The following is a 24,331-nucleotide window of genomic DNA, read 5'->3' as shown; positions in this document are numbered from 1 at the left end:
TAATCAAAATACTGGTGGAAAATGACTGAATTTTAGACAGATTTCCGGTAGCAGGGCTGACACTTATTAGGAAGGTAAACCGTAACTAGAGTATACCTCATGTTATTAATAGTACAACTAGGACCGAGGTAACGGCCTTGAGAGTCCATTAGGACAGACTCCATAATGAAGGAAACAGAGTCATGAACAGCTATAAAGTCCTTCACAATCTACTTTCCTGTCTGCATGACTCGTGTGGACACTGCACGGAAAGCACACAGATCCCATTATAGTCTATAGTCTAATGCTTACCAATGCATTCAGTAGTCTGTTTGGTGGTGTCCCCATGCGGACTTCCCAAACGCAGATGTGAACTAGGCCCAAGTCTGTGTACATCATGAAAGCCAAGTTACTGGTAAAAGAGTTTCAGTTTTGTTTTTCAGGTTTAAAGTACTCCTGATGTATCCCACTGACATATAATGGGATCATTTACGGTTATGTTTTTTTCGCTGCATTGCATATGGCTAATCTTGATTAAAAAAAAAAAAAAAAAAAAGACGCTGTTTCTTGCATGGTCAAAGAATAAGTCAAATATAAACACGGCAAAGACCCTTTAGAAAGCAGTTTTATTAAGGACACATTTCAGCACATCCTAATGGTACACCAAAGACACTTCTGCTGGTATATACAATCTCTTAAGAACTTCCCATTATTCACAAGCCTTCGTCTTGTAGAAGTTTGAAGTAGGAAGGCTGTAAGCCTCATGCTCATGGAACAAGTAGATATTAATAACCGGTTCTACAAATAAAAATGGTCATCAAATTTGTTGCCACCACCTTAGTGTCCGGTGAGTCTATTCAGCGGGTTCTAGTGGTTATGGTGACCAAATAAGTCATTAAATTGTAAAATAATTAATTATTGCTTCTTTATGCAGCCAAAGAAAGTTATGGAAAATATTTGAGGAAAGAGCAAGATTTTTTTTTATTGTGCAGGACGAATGAGAAGGAATGTGCAGGAAGCTCCATGGTAAGAGTGAGGACTATGAGTAACACTGGTAATCGCAGAGGTAATAATATTAAGGATGCTCAATGTGGAACTGGCTTCAAAGAAAACAAAATAATTCAGTACAACGTAAGTAGGAAACAAAAAAAGATATTGACAACTTCAATCGACACCAGACAGACAGCAATCACCTGCAGAACAGAGAAGATAAGTTATTCTTACTGAAACACACAACAAAAAACATCTTCTACAGAGTCAGTGTCTCAGACATAAAATGCTCAGCACCTTCTGCCTACGGAAGGCTAGTAAACAGTCTCAACATGCGAGTACTCGGTAGTCGTGCATTAGAGCAGTGGTTCTCAACTTGTAGTATGAATACTCTCCATTGTACGACCTGCAGTAGTTCGCCACGCACAAACTACTATTATATTGTGAGTGATCAGTTTATTATATGTAGGGGCACTGTGGAGGCCAATTTATTATATATACGGGACCCACTAATACCTTTTGGGGGTACTCAGTTTGAACTTTTTCCCACTAGGGGGTACTTCATATGAAAAGGTGAAAAGGATGAGAAACACTGCATTAGAGGACCCAACAAAATTACTGATGCAATTAATAAACATAAAATTAATTAGTAAGGAAATGCTGCACAATGTTACAAAAATTGCTACAACATTACTAGCAAGTTAGGGTAATACTGTGGAAATACTACAGACACAACTTTAGCACCTCCCAACCATATTGGATTTTTTGCAATGCTTCAATGTTATATGCAACCGTTTATACATAGAAAAAGATCTTATTTTGTTGCAGTTTTTTAAGCCAAAGCCAGAAATGGATTGAGGAAAAGGTAGAAGTTTAAGAGCTTCCTATATATTCACATAGCAGTCATTTTTGGCTTTGGCTCAAAAAAACAAAAAACACAACAAAATTTGCAACAACAAAAAAAAAAGCTGTGATTCCACAATGTGGGGCCTTAGCCTATAGGAATTTCCTGTGAATTATACACTGATTGTCTAATATGCAGGAGTGCGGTTGTGCCTGGTATTGCACTTTTGACAGGGCAAGTTCTGTTCAGACACTGAGATGGTAAGGAATTCTGGGAGATTTCAGCTACGATGGCAGTAGATATAGATATATAAATGTAGCTCAAAGTGATAAAATAATAGCTCTTACTCAGAACCAATGTAAAATGAGTACTACAATACACAAAAAGTCCATAATAAAAGTCTAAATATACATAAAGTTGTATTATAGTTGAGTGGAAGAGTTGCATTGGAACTTAGGGTTTTGTGGGTGTTGCTAAACAAACATTTAACTTCTCGTTCGTAGATATTTATTCATATTTAACATTTCCCAACATATGCTGTACTATTACAGTGGATGTCAGGTCTTTAAAGATAGTGATCAAGACATATATTTGCCAAAAGAACACGAGATCGCCACCCTCAAAGCAAGATCCAGGGGGCCATGATCTTTAAACCAGACGGGCAGGAGCCTATTAAAGGCTCCCAGGTTTGTCTGAAATATAGTTCAATTATAGTCTGCCCTATAACACTATGGATTTTACAATACACTGCAATGCATTAGTACTGCAGTATGTTGCACTAGTGATTAGACCCCTCTGGGGTTCTAAAAATAATGGGATAAAAATAAATAAATAAATAAAATAATAATAATAATAATAATAATAATAATAATAATAATATATTATTTAAACTTCTTGTTTCAACTGTATGTTTTTTTTTTCAGATTGTGCACTGAAAATCTGCAAATTACAGTACAATGTACATAAAATGAACGCTTTACAAAGAAAGCTATTCCCATGCTTCACAAAAGGATTAAATAAAAAAAAAAAAAAGTACTAAATACAGCAATTTTCACTGGATACACAATTTTTTTCTGATTTTTACCGCAAATCTATCACTATTCACATTGCAAGGATGGAATCTACACCCAAATTTATTGGCTGCACGTTGAGACCTTTAAGAGCCAAAATGCAGGCATGAACAGAATAGGGCTGGGAAAAATCAATCATAAAATAACTGAAATCCAACATAAACTCAATCCCTGTGAATTTGTCAATGATATGAAACGATTATTTCAAGTCATTGGGTAAGCTATATGGCACCAGCTGTACATTATCCAATTAGGGTTGCTGATACGTAAATAACCGAAATCAATATTCAGTGACATGGTGTAGCATATAGAAGAGGGGGTGTCCCAAAATAATAACTCATTAATCGCAATCAAGATAAAATGTACAATTAATTTCATTTGGGTCAATCGCCCAGGCCTATAATAGAGATTTGAGGACCAGAAAGGAGTTTAAGAATGTGAGGCCAATAATATCTGTAAGAGAAAATTCCTGTGATGGCTTACCAGAGTATTCTATTCAGGGCCCATGTTTGATGTACTTATTTTGTATTTGCATAGTCACCCTTTATTATTTTATATCAGCAGCAACCAGTCTAACATATAATACAAGTCGTCATTACCTAGCGTCATTCATGATTTATCATCGATAATTTGAGGTCTGCAATTTCTGTGTCTGGAGAACTGCTCCCACTTCTGTCACTGTATGTATCTCTGAAAGGCAAATGGCAATATCAATGTGCTAAATGCTGAGAGTACTAGAGGTTGTATTATACATTCCTTATTACTACATCATATAGTAAATGCTTACTCAGCAAAGTCTATCAATCTTTGTAAAAATTCTAAGAAATGAAAAAATATTCTGATCATGTTTAGCTTGTTAATGGCAAAAAAAAAGTGGCCCAGGTGTGTGAATTCCCTAAGGGGTAAGAGTCAGCTGCATGCCACAAAGTTTCTTATTTGGGTGTGTTGCATTTGTTCATGTGAAAGAAAGAACTGTTTTTAGAGTCTTTGCCTTACCACCTTGAAACAGCTAATAAATGTTTTTATACATCAATGTTAGGTTTTTTTTTTTGTTTTTTTTTTAAGAGATTCAATCACTAAAATGACATTTTTTAAAGACTAACACGTAGGAATAGCCTTATGAAACTCCTACCTTTAGAAGTCTTCTCCCAGTGCTGCAAGAAAACTCTCCAGCGACAGCCTCTGTCTTCTTCTGGCATGCCCTCTCCGCGACGTCTTCTTCTGGCCTTAAATGGCACGCACGCGCAGTTGGCTCTGCCATCATGTAAGCAGCCACAAGAGAATAGCCGCAGGCATGCATAGTATGTGCCATTTAGAGCCAGAATAGACCATTGGAAAAAGACATCAAGCAGAGGGCATGCCAGAACACAGAGGCCATTGCTGGAGAATTTTCTCACAGCACTGGAGATGACCCCAGTGCTGCAAGAAAACTCATTTGCATAACGATGAAAACTAGGATATCTACGGATCAGTGGCACGGAGAAGACTTCTAAAGGTAGGAGAATAGCCTTTCTTAAGGCTATTACTACTAGAGCGGAGCAAACAGCGTTCGATCGAGTACATGTTCGATCGGATATCAGGCTGTTCGAGAGTGTGCAGCAGGGTTCATCGCATCTCTGATGCAACAGAGCTGAGTGTGCAGCAGGGTTTATCGCATCTCTGATGCAGCAGAGCTGAGTGTGCAGCAGGGTTCAGCGCATCTCTGATGCAGCAGAGCTGAGTGTTCAGCAGGATTCAGCGCATCTCTGATGCAGCAGAGCTGAGTGTGCAGCAGGGTTCAGCGCATCTCTGGTGCAGCAGGGTTCAGAGCATCTCTGGTGCAGCAGAGCTGAGTGTGCAGTAGAGTTCAGCGCATCTCTGATGCAGCAGAGCTGAATGTGCAGCTGTGTTCAGCGCTTCTCTGATGCAGCAGAGCTGAGTGAGCAGCTGGGTTCACATCTCCGGTGTAGCAGTGCTGGCCGTGCGCGCAGCTCAACTGCATCTCCGGTGTAGCCGAGCTGAGCACACGGCAGCACTGCTACATCTCGGCATAGGAATACATTGACCAGTGTAGATTGGCAGAATGCTATACAGAGTACAGCATTCGGACAATCAACGCTGGTTCTGCCGGAGGAGGAGGAGTCTAAGATCAGTCCACAGCAGTCTCCATTCTGGTCCAATTTTAGACTCTGCCTCCTCACAGACGAGCCTCCGGCAGAACCAGCGTTGATTGGCCGGAGCAAGCTGACAGGTATCCCGACGTAATAAAGTGACTTGGGCATGTTAGATGCCCCCAGACATGCTTCCCCTGCTGTCCCAGTTGCATTCCAGGGTGTTGGCATCATTTCCTGGGGTGTCACAGTGGACTTGGTGACACTCCTGAGTTGAATATTGGTTTCCCCCTACCAACGAGTATTTATTCCCCATAGACTATAATGGGGTTCAATCAAACAGTCGAGTATTGAGTGGCTACTTTATAGGTGTGTGGAGGTGTGGTGGTCTCTCCCTAAGGAGTGACAATATCCCCCGAACCCTGTCTAAGCCTCTCACCTCTACCAGGTTATAGTCCTCTCTACATCGGGCTGAAGAGATCCAACCAGATCGAAACAGCTGTCCTCGATTGAGAGACTATACCTGGTAGTATTCCCAGCGTCATTGCTAAACAAAGGCCTCTTGGGAGGTCGGGCATGAGGCTAAAGGGAGCAGCCATTATTGGGTTATTTCACTGGAATCCTGTCTTAAGACAGGCTTGCACATTCCAGTGAGCGCCCTCTATTGGTTTGCAACACTGAGGCAGCAACTGTCTTCCTAATTACATCATGGAAGGCAGATTTGCATATTCTTCCCATACACACTAAAGGTCAGCATGCCATGTCTTTTGTAATAACCTTACTAAACGCAGAGAATATAAACTGCAATACCCTACATGGTTGCTGCTATGTAGACAGCATGTAGTATAAACAATAAGAAAACATTACGCACAAGCACGTTGTAGACCCTTAAACTATCTCTAAATGCAGGGGACATGGAGAAATGGACCCTATTGATTTGACATTACCCTGAAGGATAGGCCATCAGTACTCCAGTTTAACCTAAAAATCAGTAAGTGATTTTTTTCCTTCTACCTCATAACTAATTATACACTGACAAAGTATAACATTATGTCTGCGAATAATATTAGGGAGATTAGACAGATCCTACTATTGAGAGGCATGCAGCACATGGCTCGATGCTATTGTTTCTGCCTGTAAAGAACTCAAGTAAGAAAACTAGAAATACCCTTAAAACACAGCTCCTCTAGAGGAATTACAAGAGATATGCAATGGAAAAGTAGATGGACCTAGGAAACAATACACAGGCAGGCAGCCGGAGAGGGCACAAAGTTTTGCTCATCATTGGCATTATATATACATGTTGGAATCTCACCTGGGGGATAGCCGGCACCCTCTTTCAAGGTACGGAGATAATCTTCCAGCAGAAGCCAGAAGCAAACCAAAATATGGAGGAGAGGGTTTGATGGGTCGAGATGTAAATTCTGGGTGATACTGAACACCAACAAAATATGGGTGGTCTACAATACAAAATTATAAACAGTAGTTCTATCAAAAGACAAATTTCATACCATGCAATTTTAAAGAGAATTATTCTGTTACTTGCAAAAATCTTATATATAGGTTAAATATAGGTATCAATATATTGCTTATCTCAGCACTACAACTGGTTTATGCCTGTGGCTGTTACTGCAGCTAAGAAAGCTTTAATTGGGGAACCCTAAACATGTGAACCCTAATATCTTACATCGAGTTCATTCGCAGAGTTTAAAATTCAGCCAAAATCATGTTACATTCATGACAATGCTCAGCCACAGTGATCTTTTAGTAAGAAAAATAAAAATGCTAAAGAGTAAAAACTGGATTGTGTGAACAAGCCTATACTATGAATGCACTTACCTTCTAACTCCACAACCTCCATTCTTTCCCCTTCTGTGTCCTGACCGACGAAGGTCAGACCTCGTGCCTCTAGTGCCTGTCTAAGTTCTGGATTGACCTGCAAAAACAAAATGTCAACATCTAGTTCCATGTGAGCGTTGCAGTTACAAAGCAACAAAAACAGAGTTAAAGTGGTGACCCAGGACTATTATAATAAAAACGAAAATAGGTTATCAGCATTAGATTATAAAAGTGGTTGTCCAGGCAACATTGAATATATTTAATTTATTTATTTTTAAATAGGGTGGGGGGGATCATATTCCCCCTTTCCTTGGTGATCTGGTACCTCCCAACGCAGTCCAGCTTTCTTGATCAAGTGTTGATGTGTGGCAGAAGTCCCAGCCACAGATGACCGCTGACCTCACGGTTCTCTTCTTGAGGCTGCCGATTGGCCTCAGCAATCAATGACTGCTGAGGTCAATAAGCAGGTTTAGCAGTAAGGATCCGTAACATCACAGCCAGCAAGCAGTTTCACTTTGAGGAGATGCTGGAGCAGAAGGACCGGACCGTGGTGGGAGGACACCAGACCACATGGGACAGGAGAGGATGATTTTATTTTATTTTGCGTTTTTTCTCCCTTCCTCCCCTGGCATAATTAAAATACCAAAAAAAGCCTGAACAACCTCTTTAAGGTCCAATACCTAGAACCGCCAACAATCAATCAGCTAATTGGTGATTGTTCCTGGTGTCAGACCCCCCAACACCAGTCTGATATGGATGACCTTTCACAAGAACAGGTGCTCAATATCATAGTACTGGAACACCCTTTTAAGAAAAGTAAATGCAATTTTCAGATAACCATAATACAGACTCATTTTCCATCCAAATTATGCCAAATCCCGGCCTAATTCTTTCATGCTGTTAAACTAGTTGGGCTGGGAATTTGCAAATTCATTAATGTGAATGTATCAAGGTCACTCGATTGAAATGAAGCTGAGAATGTAGTCTTACAATAAAATGTCAAAGGGATTAGGAGTACAATCTGGAGAAAGTAAAACAAAGGAAAAATGGCATAAACAGAAGTAAACTAAGGCCCAGCGGAAATGTATAAAGAAGAATATGAATAATTACTAAACGTAGTACCTCATATCTGTGTCTGTGTCTTTCTTCTACAAACTCATGGCCACCATATAGTTTCCCTGGAGTTAGGAAAGGAAATATAAAAATATTGAAAAACTGTAGATTATGACTACTCTTATTTACTTCCATGACGGCTGTAGTTTACCATTAGCAATATTATATCCCTCTAATACTCAGAACGAAATATCAATGGTCAGCATGAATATATGACTACATAAATATTTTTTTCCCTCCAATTGATTACCTATCCTTAGGATAGGCCATTAATATTAGATCTGCAGAGGTACGACAACCGAGATCACCAGTACACAGACAGTCCTACTCTCAATATTGTTAAGGCCCCATTCACACGGGAGGCGGATGGCGGATTTTGATCCTGATTCTGACGTGGGAAGCCGCGTCAGAATAGGGCCAAAATCCGCCTGCCACGACTTCGACAGTCGCAGCACTCCGGTCCGGCGTAGGCCCAAATGAACGGGCCTAGTCCGGAGCGTACTGCTCACGGAATGGAAAAAAAAGAGTGCTGGCAGTCTACATAGACCGCTATTGTTAGGGGGCGGATTATGAAGTGGATTTTGCTCCAAAATCCGCCTCCTCTTGCCCCGTGTGAATGGGGCCTTAAAGTATGGGTACTGCAGCGCTGTTCAAATAAAGTCAGTGGGACAGCACTGATACCGACACTCACCGCTACATTTTTAATAGCAAATGACCATCGCAACACGCAAATAAATACGCTGTTTGGGTACCAGTGATCTGATCCTCACAGATCTAATATTGATGGCCTATCCTAAGGATTTGCCATCAATGTCAGAAACGAAATAACCCCTTTAAGCACTACCACAGCCAGATTATGTAATACCAACAGTGAATACCAGTATATTCGTAACATGAATAACATACTCAAGACAGAATTCTGTGAGTGGAAGATTGTTTTCCTCTTTCCCAATCTCATGGTTCCTCCCATCTGGCCTGGATTGTGTTCAGGCATGTCAATCACCTGCAAAAGTCCAAAGAGTATTAGGAGACAAAGTTATTTACAAGACATAAGACCATAACATGCAATGTTCAATTACATCTGTTTGTTACAATACAAAAAGTAATTTTTCACTTTCACAACCCAAAGTTAATAAGATCTGTGAAACAGCTGGGGGGTCAAAATGCAGCAAATTGTGACATTAATACATTTTGTAATAAAAATGTCACTGTAAAAAAAAAAATGTCTAAATTCCTATGCTTATTTATTCTTTACCTGCTGGGAATCCTGTTCCTTTTTGCATGATAAAAGAGCATTCCTATCTGTACACTACACCTAGTGAAGGCTGTATACAGATTTCAGCTCTCAATAGAGAAACAAGGGTAAGAATAAAGAACTGCAGGATTTGACATCAGTTCACCAACAGTAGTGTAAACTTAGCGTCGGTACAGGTTTGCAAGGTATAAGAAGTAAAGTAAACTGCTTTAACGATAAATTGTGGGGCTCAAAACAAAAAGAGCACCATTTGGCTTCTGGAGGGAAGATTTTGCTGAAAAAGTTGTTAGTGCCATGTCTGATTTGCAGACCCCCTAGAAGTACCACTGCAATGAAAACCTCCCAAAAAAACTCACAAAAGTGACCCAATTTTAGAAACTAATCCAACTATAGAATTTATGGATGGGTATAATGAGGGTTTTGACCCTCATATTTTTGATTGAGCAATTGAGTGGGGCAACACGGTGGCTCAGTGGTTAGCACAGCAGCCTTGCTGTGCTGGAGTCCTGGGTTCGAATCCTGCAAAGAACAACATCTGCAAGGAGTTTGTATGTTCTCCCTGTTTGCATGGATTTCCTCCTATACGCCCAAAACATACTGATAGGGAAAAAATGTAGATTGTGTACGCTATATGGGGCCCACAATCTATGAGGAAAAAAAAAAAAGGCAATCGATGGCCAAAAATTTCCATAATTCTTTTTGGGATAACATAAGTCTGTCATCAAAAGACTAAACGTTGAAACAGCTATACAAACACCATTATACACTTTCTGAAAGTCTGAAGTAGTAAACCAGTAACCAGTGTTACAGAATCAGTGTATCACTGCAGTGTTTGGCAGACAGGATTACAGTCATTTATTAGAAGTTAATAGCACTATTTTAATGTTCATCTTTTATCATGATGAAAATCAAAGGTTCTGTAAGTGCAAGGCTTCATACTTACTACTGGATGACTGGTTTGGGGATTAAACTCTGTAGAATTGGCATCTGTTTAAGAAAATTAATGTTGGATCAATGTAGGAAACTATTCCACAAACATCTGTGTTTATTCACATCAAAAATAATAGTCAAGACTATAGTTGGCCCATAAACATTACATTCATTTTGGCTGAACCCACCAATTTTGTAAGGACCGACTGAAAAACGCATGAATATGGGCAATAAGGAATATGAAATCAGAGGGAATAGCTGTCGACCAAATGGTGTTTAAGACAACAGCTATCTAAAGTTTCTGACCAGCTTATGAGGACCTTCAAGCTCTAGATAACGGCGCCCCTCTTCCCATTGAAAAGTCAACATGAGATTAAACAGATCTGAAGATTTACCTTTCCAGCCTAGTACTTCTCTGGCAAATTCAATAACAGCCAACTGCATCCCAAGACACACTCCTGCAAAATACAGTTGTACCATGAAACCACAGGCCTACTAGAATTGCATGGAAACTGATTGTTGTCCTCAAGTCAGTAATTCTGTGATGCAGATATCTCTCACCCAAAAAAGGCTTTTTCTGTTTGCGTGCCCAAGATATGGCCAATATTTTGCCCTCTGTTCCTCGTACACCAAATCCTCCAGGAACCAGAACACCACTACGAAGGAAGACAAGGGTATTAGACTAAACCTATATCAGAAGTAAGTCCGCAGATCCTATAACTTATGGTGGGATCCACTAGCAATCTAATATCTGTGGTGGCAACTACTCTCTGGAGAAATTAGGCTGCCTTTTATCAATCCAGTCCTACAATTTCCTGAGATGGAAAGCCACTTATAACTAAACTAATGGAAAAGGGCAAATTGTCTGATGGCCTTACAACAAATGCTGTATTTCCAGATCAAGCCAGTGAGCATCTTCCCATTTCCTGGCTATATGGCACTTTGGAGAGACAGATAAAATGAAAACCCATAATAAAAGGCTGCAATTTTTAACAAAGCTATTACATTTCTAAAATAGCAAAAAAAGTAGATTCAAGATCATCATTTTAAGCAGACAATATGCCTTCCAGAAAATGTATATGGATGAGGGTCCTTACTGTGAGCTGCAAAGTTTCTGCCAGGCTTCATGGTATCTTACAGGTTCCTGCTGCAGGGTGCTGGGCTCCAGATCAGCAGAGTCTATATACTGCAAAAGTACACATAAAATTAATTGCTTAATAATAAACAATCTGCACCAATCTGATAAGTAAACACACACACTACACATTTTGTATTGCTCCGTCCATAATGATCCTTAATATAAGTGTTCATTTATATGATGCAGTCAAATCTGTATCAGGATAAACAAAGCAGTTTTGATGAGCTTTTTGCGTAGTTTTTATTTATTTCATATGTGCTCAAAAAAGTTCTCAACTAGCTCCATCACTGAAAAAAAAAAAAAGAAAGTTATGGCTTTTGGGAGATGATGCAAAAACTAAATATAAATTGTTATTCACTAAAATTAGTCAAACATAAGAAATAAATGAAGTCTAATGGAATACTTATATCATATGATGAACACTCCAAAAAAAAAATAAATAAAAAACCTTGCAAATAAAATGGGGTCAAAAATTCATATGCATCTCAGAATGGTATCAATGAATAACAGTTCATTTCCCCCAAAACAAGCCCTCAATTAGGTTGATCAAAAAATATAAAAATTATGGATTTTAGAGACATGACATGATCCGCCAAAATGTTGTCACTGAAAAATACAAGACAAGCCCTCAAATATCTACATTTACAGGAAACAAACGTTAATGGCTTTCAGAACAAGACGTTTAAAAAAAAAAAAAAAAGGGATGTAAAATGATGCTGTGTTCTCAAGGCATATGGACATTACAGGGTTTCTGCTTGGGATCTCACCTATGAGAACTGAGAGCTGGCCTGTAAAGACAAGTCCTGATTTGACAGACTTTACATAGACTGCTAAACATCAAAACGGCTAAGACAGTAAGTGTATATTAAGGGCTAGTTCACACGTGAGTATAAGGGGAGGTTTTTGACAGCGGATTTTGCGTCCAAAACCTCCCCTTATAATGGTGGTCTATGGAGACCGCCGGGCTTCTTTTCTCCGCTAGCGGCGGGCTGCTGCTAGCGGAGAAAAGAAGCGACATGCTCTTTCTTCAGGCGGAAGCCGCGCGGGCTGCGCCGCACGGCTTCCGCCCGGCTGCAGCGCCCTCCATGTTGGTTCATTCATTTGAGCCGACAGCGGAGGTGAAAGCCGCGACCGCGATGGTCGCGGCGGGCGGGTTTTGACAAGAGAGAGACGCGGCTCGCCGCGTCTCTCTCTGTGTCAAAACCCGCGCGGGCAGTTCACGTGTGAACTAGCCCTAAGGCAGGTCCATCTAGGAGAGAACCCCTTTCAAGTCCTGTGTACAAACCAAAACCTAAGTATGTAAGGAGCTCTGTTTATCTGTAAGGGTGCATTCACACTGAGTAAACGCTAGCTTATTCTGAACGTAAAACACGTTCAGAATAAGCGGCGTCTAAAGCAGCTCCATTCATTTCTATGGGAGCGGGGATACGAGCGCTCCCCATAGAAATGAATGGGCTGCTTCTTTCACTCCGTGCAGTCCCATTGAAGTGAATGGGGAGTGCCGGCGTATACGGCAAGCTCTGCTCATGCCGGAGCGTACACGCCGGCACTCCCCATTCACTTCAATGGGACTGCACGGAGTGAAAGAAGCAGCCCATTCATTTCTATGGGGAGCGCTCGTATCCCCGCTCCCATAGAAATGAATGGAGCTGCTTTAGACGCCGCTTATTCTGAACGTGTTTTACGTTCAGAATAAGCTAGCGTTTACTCAGTGTGAATGCACCCTATGAGAGGCATCTAAGCATAATCTCCCCTGGGCAGGGATTCACTTCCCAGCACAGACACTAGGAGACAGCTATGCAAATCAAGTACAACCACTGGGTAGTCAACTAAAGCCTTTCTACATAAAACAAATGTATCTATGAATATTCTATACAGATGAAGACAATTCTGCAAAGTTATATTTACAGTCCAATCACTCAGCTACGGTCAGGTAAAATGATCAACTATGACTTACAGCGTATAAATAAACTCAAGAAATGAGCTGCTGAATGATGAATTTACCTTGATCTCCAGGCGATGGTTTATAGCTAGAGCAGAATGTTCTAGGGCTTTGATAACAGATGCATAGGAATCAGAAAATTTTGTGTACTTTCCCACTAAAGCAATAGTGCAGGACTCCAGCAGCCGGTCATACCTGCAACAAAACAATTAACACTTAAATCAGACTTTTATGCTTAAGTGGTAAAAACTCTACTACTGTTAAGGGGCAGCAAAATGTTTATTAAACAGGTAGTAAAGTTTTAACCTTTACGAAAAGTTTTTGACCTATAGACACGACAGAATTGACTCATCCGTTCTCAGAGACTGCCAAGTACAAAGCTTAGCCATCTGAGACAATCCCATAAAGACATGCAGCTTCAATCATATGAGGAACAAAGGGGCCCTGTTCTCTGGATCATAGGTATCCCAGCAGTCGCAACTCCACCAATCAGCAAGTTATGACCGCTCCCCGTGTATAAGCCATAACTTGCTTTGAAGGCACAACCTCATTAAAGAATAGCCAAAAATGTCAATATAGCAAATGTGAAAAAAGATACCATCAAAACATTCATTTTGTCGAATTAGTTGTGCTTAGTTTCAGCTACATACCCAGATGTAATACCCAATAATACTAATTCTGAACAAGAAACCAGTACAAATGAAAAAAAAAAAAAAAAAAGATTCTCAGGTTCATGTTCTCCAATTTCCCATTCTTTCACCTTCTTACCTATCTGCCATCTCTTTCCATTTCATAAGCAATCTGCGGGGTTGTCGCCCAATAGAAAGATCCAATCGTTTGCGAAAATATTCCACCACCCCCTGCTCCTCCAGCAACAGTGGAACTCTGTATATAGAAGATACGTCATGCACGCAGATCACCTAGAAAGTTTAAAGATTCATTACACATTGCAGGTTGAGTGAGTGTACAGATACCCATAGATATGTCCAATATACAATAATAATAGACTAGCAGAGGACCCGTCTTCCCACTGGTATATTTCATTTTTTGTTTGTGTTGCCCCATAACAATTGCCAAGTGTTGCACTGGTGTATTTTTTTTATGTCGTTTGCGTGTGTCTATGAGGGTCATGTGATTATGTGTATCTCAGTTTGGATATCAGTGAAAAACTTGCAATGTGTTGTTATAGAAACTTAGAATAAGGCTGTGTGTATGTGACCTTGTGTAACAGTGTCATCCACAGTGCCCTGCCCCTTTAAAGCTGACCTACAGCAGTGAAGAGAAATAGCTGGGTTGGAAACCTGGAGTAAAGCTGTGTGCATGTGGAGACTAAGCGCCTGCGAGTTTCTATTGGCTGATAAGGGACATGTGACCGTATGTATGGCAGTTTGAATATGAGTGAAAGACTTGCGGGCTTGTATTGGCTAATGCAGGTCATTGTTTTGGGAATACTGTATCTCAGGAACAGTACGTCCTAGAGAGCTGGGACCCAGTCTAAATCCTTCTCAAACACCTGTTGTACCTATCTGCCAAATTTGGTGAGGACCAGTCTAGTTGTCTGGTCACACACAAAAGAACAAACAGATATATATAGAATATATAGAGAGTTTCTGTCTAAGAGAGAGGCTTGACATTTTATTAAATGGACAGGCTGAATAGATGGTCTCCATAGACTGTATTTGTGCATTCATAAAACCATCCAAGTGTTACAGAAGTTTTCCACTGAGAATGTTTATCACAGGGTAGCTGATAAAATTATGAGCATTTAACCTTCTTCTTACAACTCCCCCCTCAACTTTCAGAGAAGTAAAAAGCACAGGAAGTCTCCTAGCCTAGTTTGGAAAGTCAATGAGAAAACAGTTGCGGTCCATGCATAATAACTTGTTATATTGTTGCCTATATATTACCTGTTCAGGTTCAACATGACAAAACATTGAAATCTTCTCCTTTACAGAGTTATCCAGAGGTGTTGTGCACCTACAAACGATCTAGAAGGAGAAAAAAAAAAAAAAAAAAAAAAACTTAGGACATGGCTTGGTCTAGTCCACAAAAAAAGTTCACAATTTAGACACTTCTCTTTTCATAGGAATATACACTTACAAGATCTGGTGAGAGTCCCAGTCCTCGCAGCTCCCTTACACTGTTCTGAGTAGGTTTGGTTTTCTGTTCACCTGTGGCACTTGGCTGCAAGTAATATTAAAAAAAAAAAATAGCCTGTGACTGAGAGCAACACATGAGTGGTAAATAGTATCAAACATGGTGGCTATGCTACTGCAGCAGATGCCCTCAGTGCATTTTTTTTCTTCTAATTTTGAGTCGATATGGTCACAAGTTATGATAACTATGACTTATAATAGTCATTCTGTCAATTCATATAGTAATGATAATGACACCAAAAAAAAAACAGTATCATAAAATAAGACCAACAATGAACTCTCTGAACTAGAGACTAAAAGATTCTTACGGTTTAGGATTGCAAATTCTGAAATAATATAAAGTTATAAAGAATATTTCTCAGCATGATACAACCCTATCAGATGGAAATATATGCTATAGTTGGGGTACTGAACTTATATAGTTTCATTATTTATCCAGACAAAAATTTGCATAGGTTTTTATGCTAAACAGAGTGAGCTAGTTTTCCTTTCCTACATACTGTATGCCATTTGACAGCTTTCCTGTCTGTATAAGGGAAACTCTTTCAATCTGTAGTGCTGAACCAAACACAGGCCAATTCAAAGTCCAACCAAGCACTTATTAGTAGGTCCCATTTATAGAGTCAATAAAGATGGTGTCTTTAAGGCTAAAGCCCACGTCGCAGAAAGGCATTTTTTTTTGTTGCAGATTTTGCTGCTGTTTTTTGAACCGAAGCCAAGAGTGAACCGAGCAGAAAGTAGAAGTATAAGAGCTTCCTAGATATTTCCCATTCCTTCTGTGGCCACTCTTGACTTTGGCTCAACAAAAAAAAAAAAAAAAAGTTGCTTTTCTGCAACATTGGGGGCTCAGCCTAAGGCTGCTTTCACACGGTCACTGCTTGGGCAGTGATTTTTATCAGTGACTGTGTGCCAAACTAGGAGTGGGTTAAAAACACAGAACAGGTACAAATATTTCTATTAGACCTGATCTCTATGTAGTCTCCGCTCCTAATTTTGGTTCACAATCACTGAACAAAATCACTGACCAAACACTGCGGTGTGAAAGAAGCCTAAAGGGCTTTTCCAGGAGTTACTTATTGATGGTCCACCTTTAGGATATGTCAATCAATATGTGCTTGGTGGGAAGAGGGAGCACCACAGCTTCTTCCCTAAGACAGCATGTTCATCGGTCACATGGCAAAGCAGCAGCTCAATCCCATTCAAGTGAATGGGGTTGAGAACCAATTCCTAAGCACATCACCTACAATATGTATGGAGTTGTGTTTGGTATTCAGTGAAGAGGCTGCAGTGCTCACCCAAACACTGAAGCCTCTCCACCCAGCTTATCAGCAGGGGTACAGAGTATCCCAACCAATCACAAACTGAAGAGCTACTCTACGGAGAGGTCATCATTATGTAAGTCCCATAAAACGCCTTTAAATGTAAAATGTAACTCATACCACTACTAAATCATCATACAAAAGAAAACTAAATAACTTCATTAAAGGGCTCTATAAGCAAAATTTTGCTGTATGAGCCCCACATATGCGTGAATAGCCTTTAAAAAGGCTATTCAGGCGCCGCTAATCTTATTTTAACCCCCCATCCTGTTTTAAAATAAAACTATAAAAACATATATGTAAATCATACCTGAATGTGCACGGACGTCATCTTCTGGCACGCCTACCTCTTCTTTCTTCTTCTTTTGGCGACACCCTCCGGTCCTGGCTCTTCCCTGGATTCATCTTCATCTTCTTCCGGCGGTTCAAATCAGATTGGTTGAAATCCGGCGCATGCGCAATAGAAAAATGGCGCCGGATTTGAACCGACGGAAGAAGATAAAGATTAAGCCGGGAAGAGCCAGGACTGGAGGGCGTCGCCGAAAGAAAGAAGAGGTAGGTGTTCCAGAAGATGAAGTCGTATTGTGCACGACTGCCCCCCCGTGCATGCAAAGGTATGATTTACATATATGTTTTTATAGCTTTATTTTAAAACAGGACGGGGGTTTAAAATAAGATTAGCGGTGCCTGAATAGCCTTTACAGCAAACCTATACAGCAAAATTTTGCTGATAGATCCCATATAAGCAACTTTGCATATGTACCGCTACTGTGTGTCATCCCTTCTACCCCAGATTGTAAGCTCTTACGAGCTAGGCCCTCACTCTTATTGTGTAAATTGATTTATTACGTTTTAAGGTCACATTTTGTTTATACATGAACCCTAGAATTTGTAAAGCGCTGTGGAACATGTTCGCTTTATATAAACAAAAACCAACAAAGATAACACTACTACTACTACTACTGCTACTACACGCCTGGCCTGTTAGTAAGTCAAAGACTATGGCTGACCAATCTTACCTGAGGCACAAGACTAACGTGAATGTTACAAAAGTTCTCTCTTCGAGCTTTGAACTGGAACTGTCGGAAAGCTTCTATGAAGGGCATACTTTCAATGTCACCCACAGTTCCTCCTAGCTGCAAGAGAAATAGCAGATATAGAGGCAAATTCTAATTTTTTTTAATGTTTACTAGGTCAAACAGCTACAACTACAACAATCAGCCCTGGTTTAGACTGTGCAAAAAGGTAGCAAAGTGACACAAGCAAAAAACATGGTCTACCTCAATCACGCAGACTTCTGGTTCCACTCCATCCTCATCTACAGGAATCAAGGCCTGTCTCATTACCCACTCCTGGATAGCATCTGTGATGTGAGGAACCACTGCAAAGAAACAAGTTGTCACAAACACTGGCCATCACTTATAATCCGATGTACTCAAACACTCAATGCTTCTTCTCAAAAGACACAATGAATATTAAGCTAGCTTGTGAGCCACTGAAGGCATGAGCAGAAATAGGGCCTACAGGAGTTCTCTTTAATGCAAATCATTCATGTAGCAAACAACTGTCTTACAAGATTGTAGAGATAGAAACTCATTAGAGATGTCAGTCCATCTATGAATGGAAGATGCACTAGATAGAACATGTCAGCACTGAAGTGCTGGGAGCTATAGGAAATCATTCATGGAGACTGCACAGGGTGACATCTTCCAATGTATAAACAGCTACAGAATAATAAACAATTACTAATATAAATCGCACCTTGCACAGTTTTCCCTAGATAGTCCCCTTTTCTTTCTTTGTTAATGACTGACTGATAAATCTTTCCAGTTGTTAAATTGTTGTCTTTTGTTAGTCTGATATCCAAGAAACGCTCATAATTTCCAAGGTCAAGATCAACTTCACCCCCATCATCCAGTACAAACACTTCCCCTACAAAAAAGAAAAAGAAAAGAGACATTGTTGAAACTCTGCTGCAAGACATGGCAATATGTATATATGAATGGCAATATGAAGAAGTATTCTAATAATAGAGATGACCGGGATTGCACCCACATACTGTACACTGGGAAAATAATTAGCTAGACACAGACACTTCTGAAACAGGCAGAGAGAAGACTAGTTAGGTGATCGTGTGAGTTTGCTTGCAGGAGATTATAAGAATGGTGAATGAAAAGGTGCTGAGGTCACATATGTACAGTTACTTGCAGTTAAAGGTTTGCAAATGGATTCAAATGCCCTTGGATCAGAGAGATGTGGGTGAAACATCAATGTGAAATAAGGCAATAAATGAATACTTTTAAAGTCAATGTATACCTTTCAGTCCATAAAGTTTCCTTAGGGACTGAATCTCAGGTTTCATTCTATAGGGCTCCAAATACCCGCTTCCCTTCACTCAATAAAGCATGATTTCCTGAGCCAAGAGACTCTTATGGCAACATTACCCATTAAGATTTCTATAAGCAGCACCATTGTCATGGAGAATACAACAATAGTTACTTCCAACAATCATCTCTTAGCAGCCCAAAAGTAAAATATTGAAAAAAATAAAGTTGCCAATTCATGAAATTGTTGGCAAAGAATTCTAAACAAACAGATATGAATTCAAATTGATAAAAACAGATTGATCTCACACGCTAAGATTTCCAACATACCATGTTCATAAGGAGAGAATGTTCCAGCATCAATGTTGATGTATGGATCAATCTTTATAGAAGTGACATGCAGGGAGCTGGACTTCAAGATTGTTCCTATGCTGCTTGCAATGATTCCCTTTCCAATACCAGATATCACACCACCCGTCACTAGAATGTACTTCATGATGTCAAATGAGGACGCCAAAATATCTGGTGAGAGAATCTGATATTAGTACATGGAGGGCAGACAATTCACTTACTTTATATGAATCCTATTTGTGACCCCTTACAGCCCAAGTAGGAAGACGGGCAGAGTTTGGAGGCGCTCACACTCCCGTTGTTTGTGTCCATTGCTAGAATCAGAAAACGTTAATAACAGAGACTAACAGATCCATCAAAAATCCCATTGATTTCAATGGCATTTGATCTGTTTTCACCAAATTCATCAGAGGTCTGTTATTTTTACGGACATAATAACATGGGGTGCAGAACAGTTGGGTCTGTTCAAAATAACGGGAAAAAAAATTAAGGTACGATATCCAAATGTGATCTAAAATGGCATATTCACACATTTCTGCAATCAGTTCCATATAGCTGAATAGGGCTGTTGTGTTGGGAAAGCACATGAATTCTTATGAATAAGACAAGGAAAGAATATGTTGCAACATATCTGCTGCATATTGACATACCCAGTATGAACAAGCTATATCTGATTTTCTAAGTGTCCAGATAGAGAAGCTACTCTACCTGAAATACCCAAGCCTGCTAGAAACACTGCAATAAATGATCATGGCGGTCCAGATAGAAGAGACAGGGAATGTGATCGATTAGTCAGAGACGTCACCTGTAAGTCATTAAATGTAACTGCACTGTATTCAACTAAAGCGTCTGCAGAGCTGATACATACCACTATACCAGTGATTCTCAACCTTTCTAATGCCATGACCCCGCAATACAGTTCCTCATGTTGCGGTGACCCAATTCAGTTTGGAATGTGCGTCCATAACGGCCTGCGTTCCAGCTGAATAGTGTTGCTGTAGACAGTAGCGCGGCTTCTGAGTGGCTAAAGCCATCGGAAATATGTATTTTCTGATGGCTTTAGGCATACCTCCCAACTTTTGAAGATTAGAAAGAGGGACAAAATAATGGTGAATTTAGCTCCGCCAACTTTTATGTTGACTCCGCCCATTCTCATTCATTTTTCATGTACTCCCACAGTATAATCCTCCTACAGTCACCCGTACATTATATGTCCCCTCGCCATCAATCCCCCAGTTACATATAACCCCTTCATCTGCCCCCAGTTTCATGTCCCCCCTCCATCTCTGCCCCCCAGTGTCATGCCATACCCCCTTCATCTGCCCACAGTTTCATGTCCCCATCTGTTCCTCAGTTTCATGTCCTCCCCTTCATCTGCCCACAGTTTCATGTCCCTCCATCTCTGTCCCCAGTGTCATGCTGTCCCCAGTGTCATGCCGTCCCCCCTTCATCTGCCCCTTCATTATGTTCCACCTTAATGTTTAAAACAAACAAAAAAAATCTTATACTCACCTTCCAACGCTCCCCCGCCGCTCTCTCCGCAGTCTAGCTCACTCATATAGTTGAAGGCGCGATGTGACGCCATCACATCGCAGCAACACATACAGAAGCCGCAGTGCAGCGTTAAAGTAGGAGCTGGCTGTGACAGCTCCTGCTTTATTCGCCTGTGTGTTCAACCCATCGACGTCCTCCGGGTGCCGATAAGTTGAAACCGGGACGGTTGGGAGGTATGCTTTAGGCGACCCCTGTGTTTTGGTCGCGACCCACAGGTTGAGAACCGCTGCACTATACGGTTCAACGATTGGTACATACAAATTGGGGGCCCACTTGGACATGTTTGCCCCCCTGTCCCAGTGTTGAACCCCTAAGCTATACCTCTGGCCCAGCGGTTTGTTTCAGGTCGCTATGGGACATTATGAGGTGGCTGTAAATTTTAAATTCTCAATCATTTTTAAAGTAGATTCAGGCTACAAAAAATGAGGAATTTGAGCCAGGCATCCATCTCAGATTCCCCTTTATTTTCTGTCCCCCAGATAAATGGACCCATTCAGCAGGAAATCTTTTGCTGTTGAATCTGCTGCAAGATCAAGCAGATCACTTATTTATTTCCATGTCCTGCTCCAAATTTCTGCATTACTCTGCACTTTCTCATACAAAAATTTGTCAGAGAAGCTTTCTAAGAGCTTGTTCTCCAGTTCTCACCTCTGATGTCCTGAGAAGTCAAAACTAATTTAGGCTAAAACCCCATGTTGTGGAACTGCAGAAAAAAAAAAAAAAAACACACATACAACGTTTTTCAGTACCAGCATATGTAATGAGATTTTCTTTAATCACATCCACATATTACGGAAGAAAAACTACAGAAAGCAGAGTTTTTGAAAATAGCAGCATGTTAATTTTAGTAATTCTGCAAACATTTTCCCTATATATTTAATAGGGGTAAAAAAAAAAAAAATTTCAAAAAACTTTCCAACAAAAACTATGTGAAAATGGCTGCAGGAAAGAAAAAATGGAATATGTTTTAGCAACTTCAATGGGAGGCTTATTCTTTTCCAACGTTGAAATTCCACACCATTTTCCTCCGTGTGAATGGACCCTAAAAACAGTGATAAAATATAACAGCCCTGAGGTGCTGTTTAGGATCTTTGTCTGTCTTCTTAAAGGGCATCTATCAATGGCTATAGTGATTTTTAACTAAGCATTTATTTGCATAGCCTTTAGAAAGGCTATTCCAGGCATACCTCTTATTCATGAATCCTCCCAGCCGTTTTTGAATTAGCCCGTTTTATTGATATGCTAATTAGCTACCACAGAGCATTGAAAGTCTCTGTGATGTCCTTTAAGCACTGCTTGTGTGAAGAAGGGGGAGGTGAGAGCCAGGGAAGGCTGATGACACATCCAGTGCTCAGGGGACATCACAGAGACTTCCGTACTGGATAACTAGCATATCAATAAAAGCGGGCTAATTCAAAAACAGCTGGGGGGATTTATGAATAAAAGGTATGTCTGGAATAGCCTTTCTAAAGGCTGTGCAAATATATGCTTAGTTAAAACTCACTATAGCCAATGATAGAATCCCTTTACGAGAACATCTGTTTTGGGGCTCGTTGATACAACGTGGATCATCAGCTTTGTGTTAGTCATATTAATGGCCAACACATGGCCTCATAGAGTTTAGTGGATTCCCATGGCCATTTAGTTTATCGATCCATGTGAAAAATTCAAGAGAAAAAAAAAAATAATGGCAATAATAAAATCTTGTCATTTCTTGGGCCGAGGTCAGCGATTCCTTAATAGACTCATGTATATTAGGGATCTGTGAAATCGGATTACCATTGGGTGTTCACTTAGCCATGGAAAAAAGTACTTTTTTTCATGGCAGAATGCATGGCTCTGTCGTGTGAGCGTAGCCTAATTCAGTCTACAGTGTTTGTAAATAGAAACAAACATGTCAAACATTACACGAAGCTTGAAGCAAAATATTATTGGGTAAAAGTAACTAATGATAGCAAACACCCAGAACACTGTATTTAGTATCTAGTTGTTAAAAATGCATCCGATCTGCAAAGGAAAGGGGGGAAAGAAGAAGGCTGTTGCTAGGTTCACACTAGCGTTTGGGTTTCCGTTCTTTGCGTCTGCTTGGGGACCTGAAAAGCAGAAATCCTAGCCACTTAAAAAGTGGTTAAACATGGACCCCATAAACTATAATGGGGTCCGCTGGGTTTCCTGCTTGTAGGACTTTTCTCTCTGCATAGTTTAAGCAGAAGAGAACTGAGTCCTTGAATAGTCCAGAACACTAGTGTGACCATAGCCTGAACTGGTCTGAAACTAGCGGAAAAGGAAACCATAGAATTCCTGCCCTGCCACCCTCCACATCAGGTACAAGCAGTGTGAATACAGTACTTAGCTCTCTACATCACAGCCACTTCTGCGCACTGTGCATGGAGTAGGGAGGTAAGCACTATACCTCTGTATGGGTGACAACTGGTGGACACCATTTTACTCTATGGGGCCGCCAACATAAGAAATGAGGCCCATCAACTTCACTTTATGTCTATGTGCAGTCCATTTACTCATGCAGAGTTTGAGACCCCTGTGGTAGACCCCTTACACAACAAAGACCGCTATTAGGAAACAGATCATACTGGAAATCTTTAGTACGGTAGACACCTGGAGATCTATCGCTGGTCTGTTACTAGCAGACTGACAAAGCAGCTGATAGCAACATAAAATACTTCACATCCATTTCTATACAATATAATAAGACTCACATAAGATGAGGTATGGAACACAATAATGAGAAAAAACAGCTTAGAAAATAAATAGAATGAATATAGAAACATTAGCCCTATATATATATATATATATATATATATATATATACACACACACACATCACTCTCTCAGATGAGGACAGGCTGCTCAGCAATTGTTCTATTGTAACAGGATCTGTGCTCCGACTTGTCCTCAGCTGAGAGATGTTCTATATCAGGACACTGCCCGCCTTGCCATAGGCACTACGATATTGACAAGTACTGTCAGAAGTGTCATGAGCCCCCTATACAGTATCCTGCCCTCTCCCTCCATGATACCTGACTACAGCCCCAGCTGCTGCTGTTACTGGAGGATGGCAGCTCACCAGGCAGACACGATGCTCACACACCGAGGACGATTGTGCCGGTCCCACGTGTTGGGGAGGACTCGATACCAACGAGGGTGGACACTGGAGCAGAGCGCCACCTTCCCCCACATCCGGGAAAGCACAGGGAGGGGGGCAATTCAACCAAAAGCTGCTGTAGTATAAGCTAGAGTGATAATGGCGTTACATGGGGGCAGCTGTATGGCCGCATATGTTACACATGTACTGTGACTGGCCTGGTGTGTTCTATGGGCCCCCCCAGCTACCTGGGACAGAGGCCGCCATCGTTTAACCCTTCACTCAAAATAATCTGATCACGTGCTAGGTAGGGGCAGAGCTTCTTGACAGCCTC

At 40.6% G+C, this 24,331-nt stretch overlaps 1 protein-coding gene across 2 annotated transcripts; it reads right to left on the bottom strand.

The window, feature by feature from the left end:
* Window positions 1–595: 595 nt before the first annotated feature.
* On the bottom strand, window positions 596–24,279 carry CTPS1 (CTP synthase 1). Of its 2 annotated transcripts, none has more exons than XM_075264538.1 (19): window positions 23,933–24,279; window positions 19,320–19,511; window positions 18,427–18,597; window positions 17,946–18,046; window positions 17,685–17,801; window positions 15,291–15,374; window positions 15,098–15,178; window positions 13,959–14,110; window positions 13,253–13,385; window positions 11,208–11,296; window positions 10,672–10,766; window positions 10,506–10,568; window positions 10,124–10,167; window positions 8,832–8,928; window positions 7,935–7,990; window positions 6,813–6,909; window positions 6,289–6,433; window positions 3,483–3,573; window positions 596–1,172 (listed from the first exon to the last, which is right to left on the bottom strand). In XM_075264538.1, exons 2-18 carry the CDS (start codon window positions 19,483–19,485, stop codon window positions 3,489–3,491), a joined length of 1,776 nt encoding a protein of 591 aa, XP_075120639.1. In that variant the 5' UTR covers window positions 19,486–19,511; window positions 23,933–24,279; the 3' UTR covers window positions 596–1,172; window positions 3,483–3,488. The 2 variants fall into 2 exon arrangements, with proteins under 2 accessions (XP_075120639.1, XP_075120638.1); XM_075264537.1 differs by having other exon boundaries at window positions 23,980–24,279.
* Between the last annotated feature and the right edge of the window lie 52 nt (window positions 24,280–24,331).

Source organism: Leptodactylus fuscus, chromosome 2 (genome assembly GCF_031893055.1).
Source record: "Leptodactylus fuscus isolate aLepFus1 chromosome 2, aLepFus1.hap2, whole genome shotgun sequence".
NCBI classification, from domain to species: domain Eukaryota; kingdom Metazoa; phylum Chordata; class Amphibia; order Anura; family Leptodactylidae; genus Leptodactylus; species Leptodactylus fuscus.
Note: the sequence above shows the minus strand (reverse complement) of the source record. Positions and strands in the feature narration are given on the sequence as shown.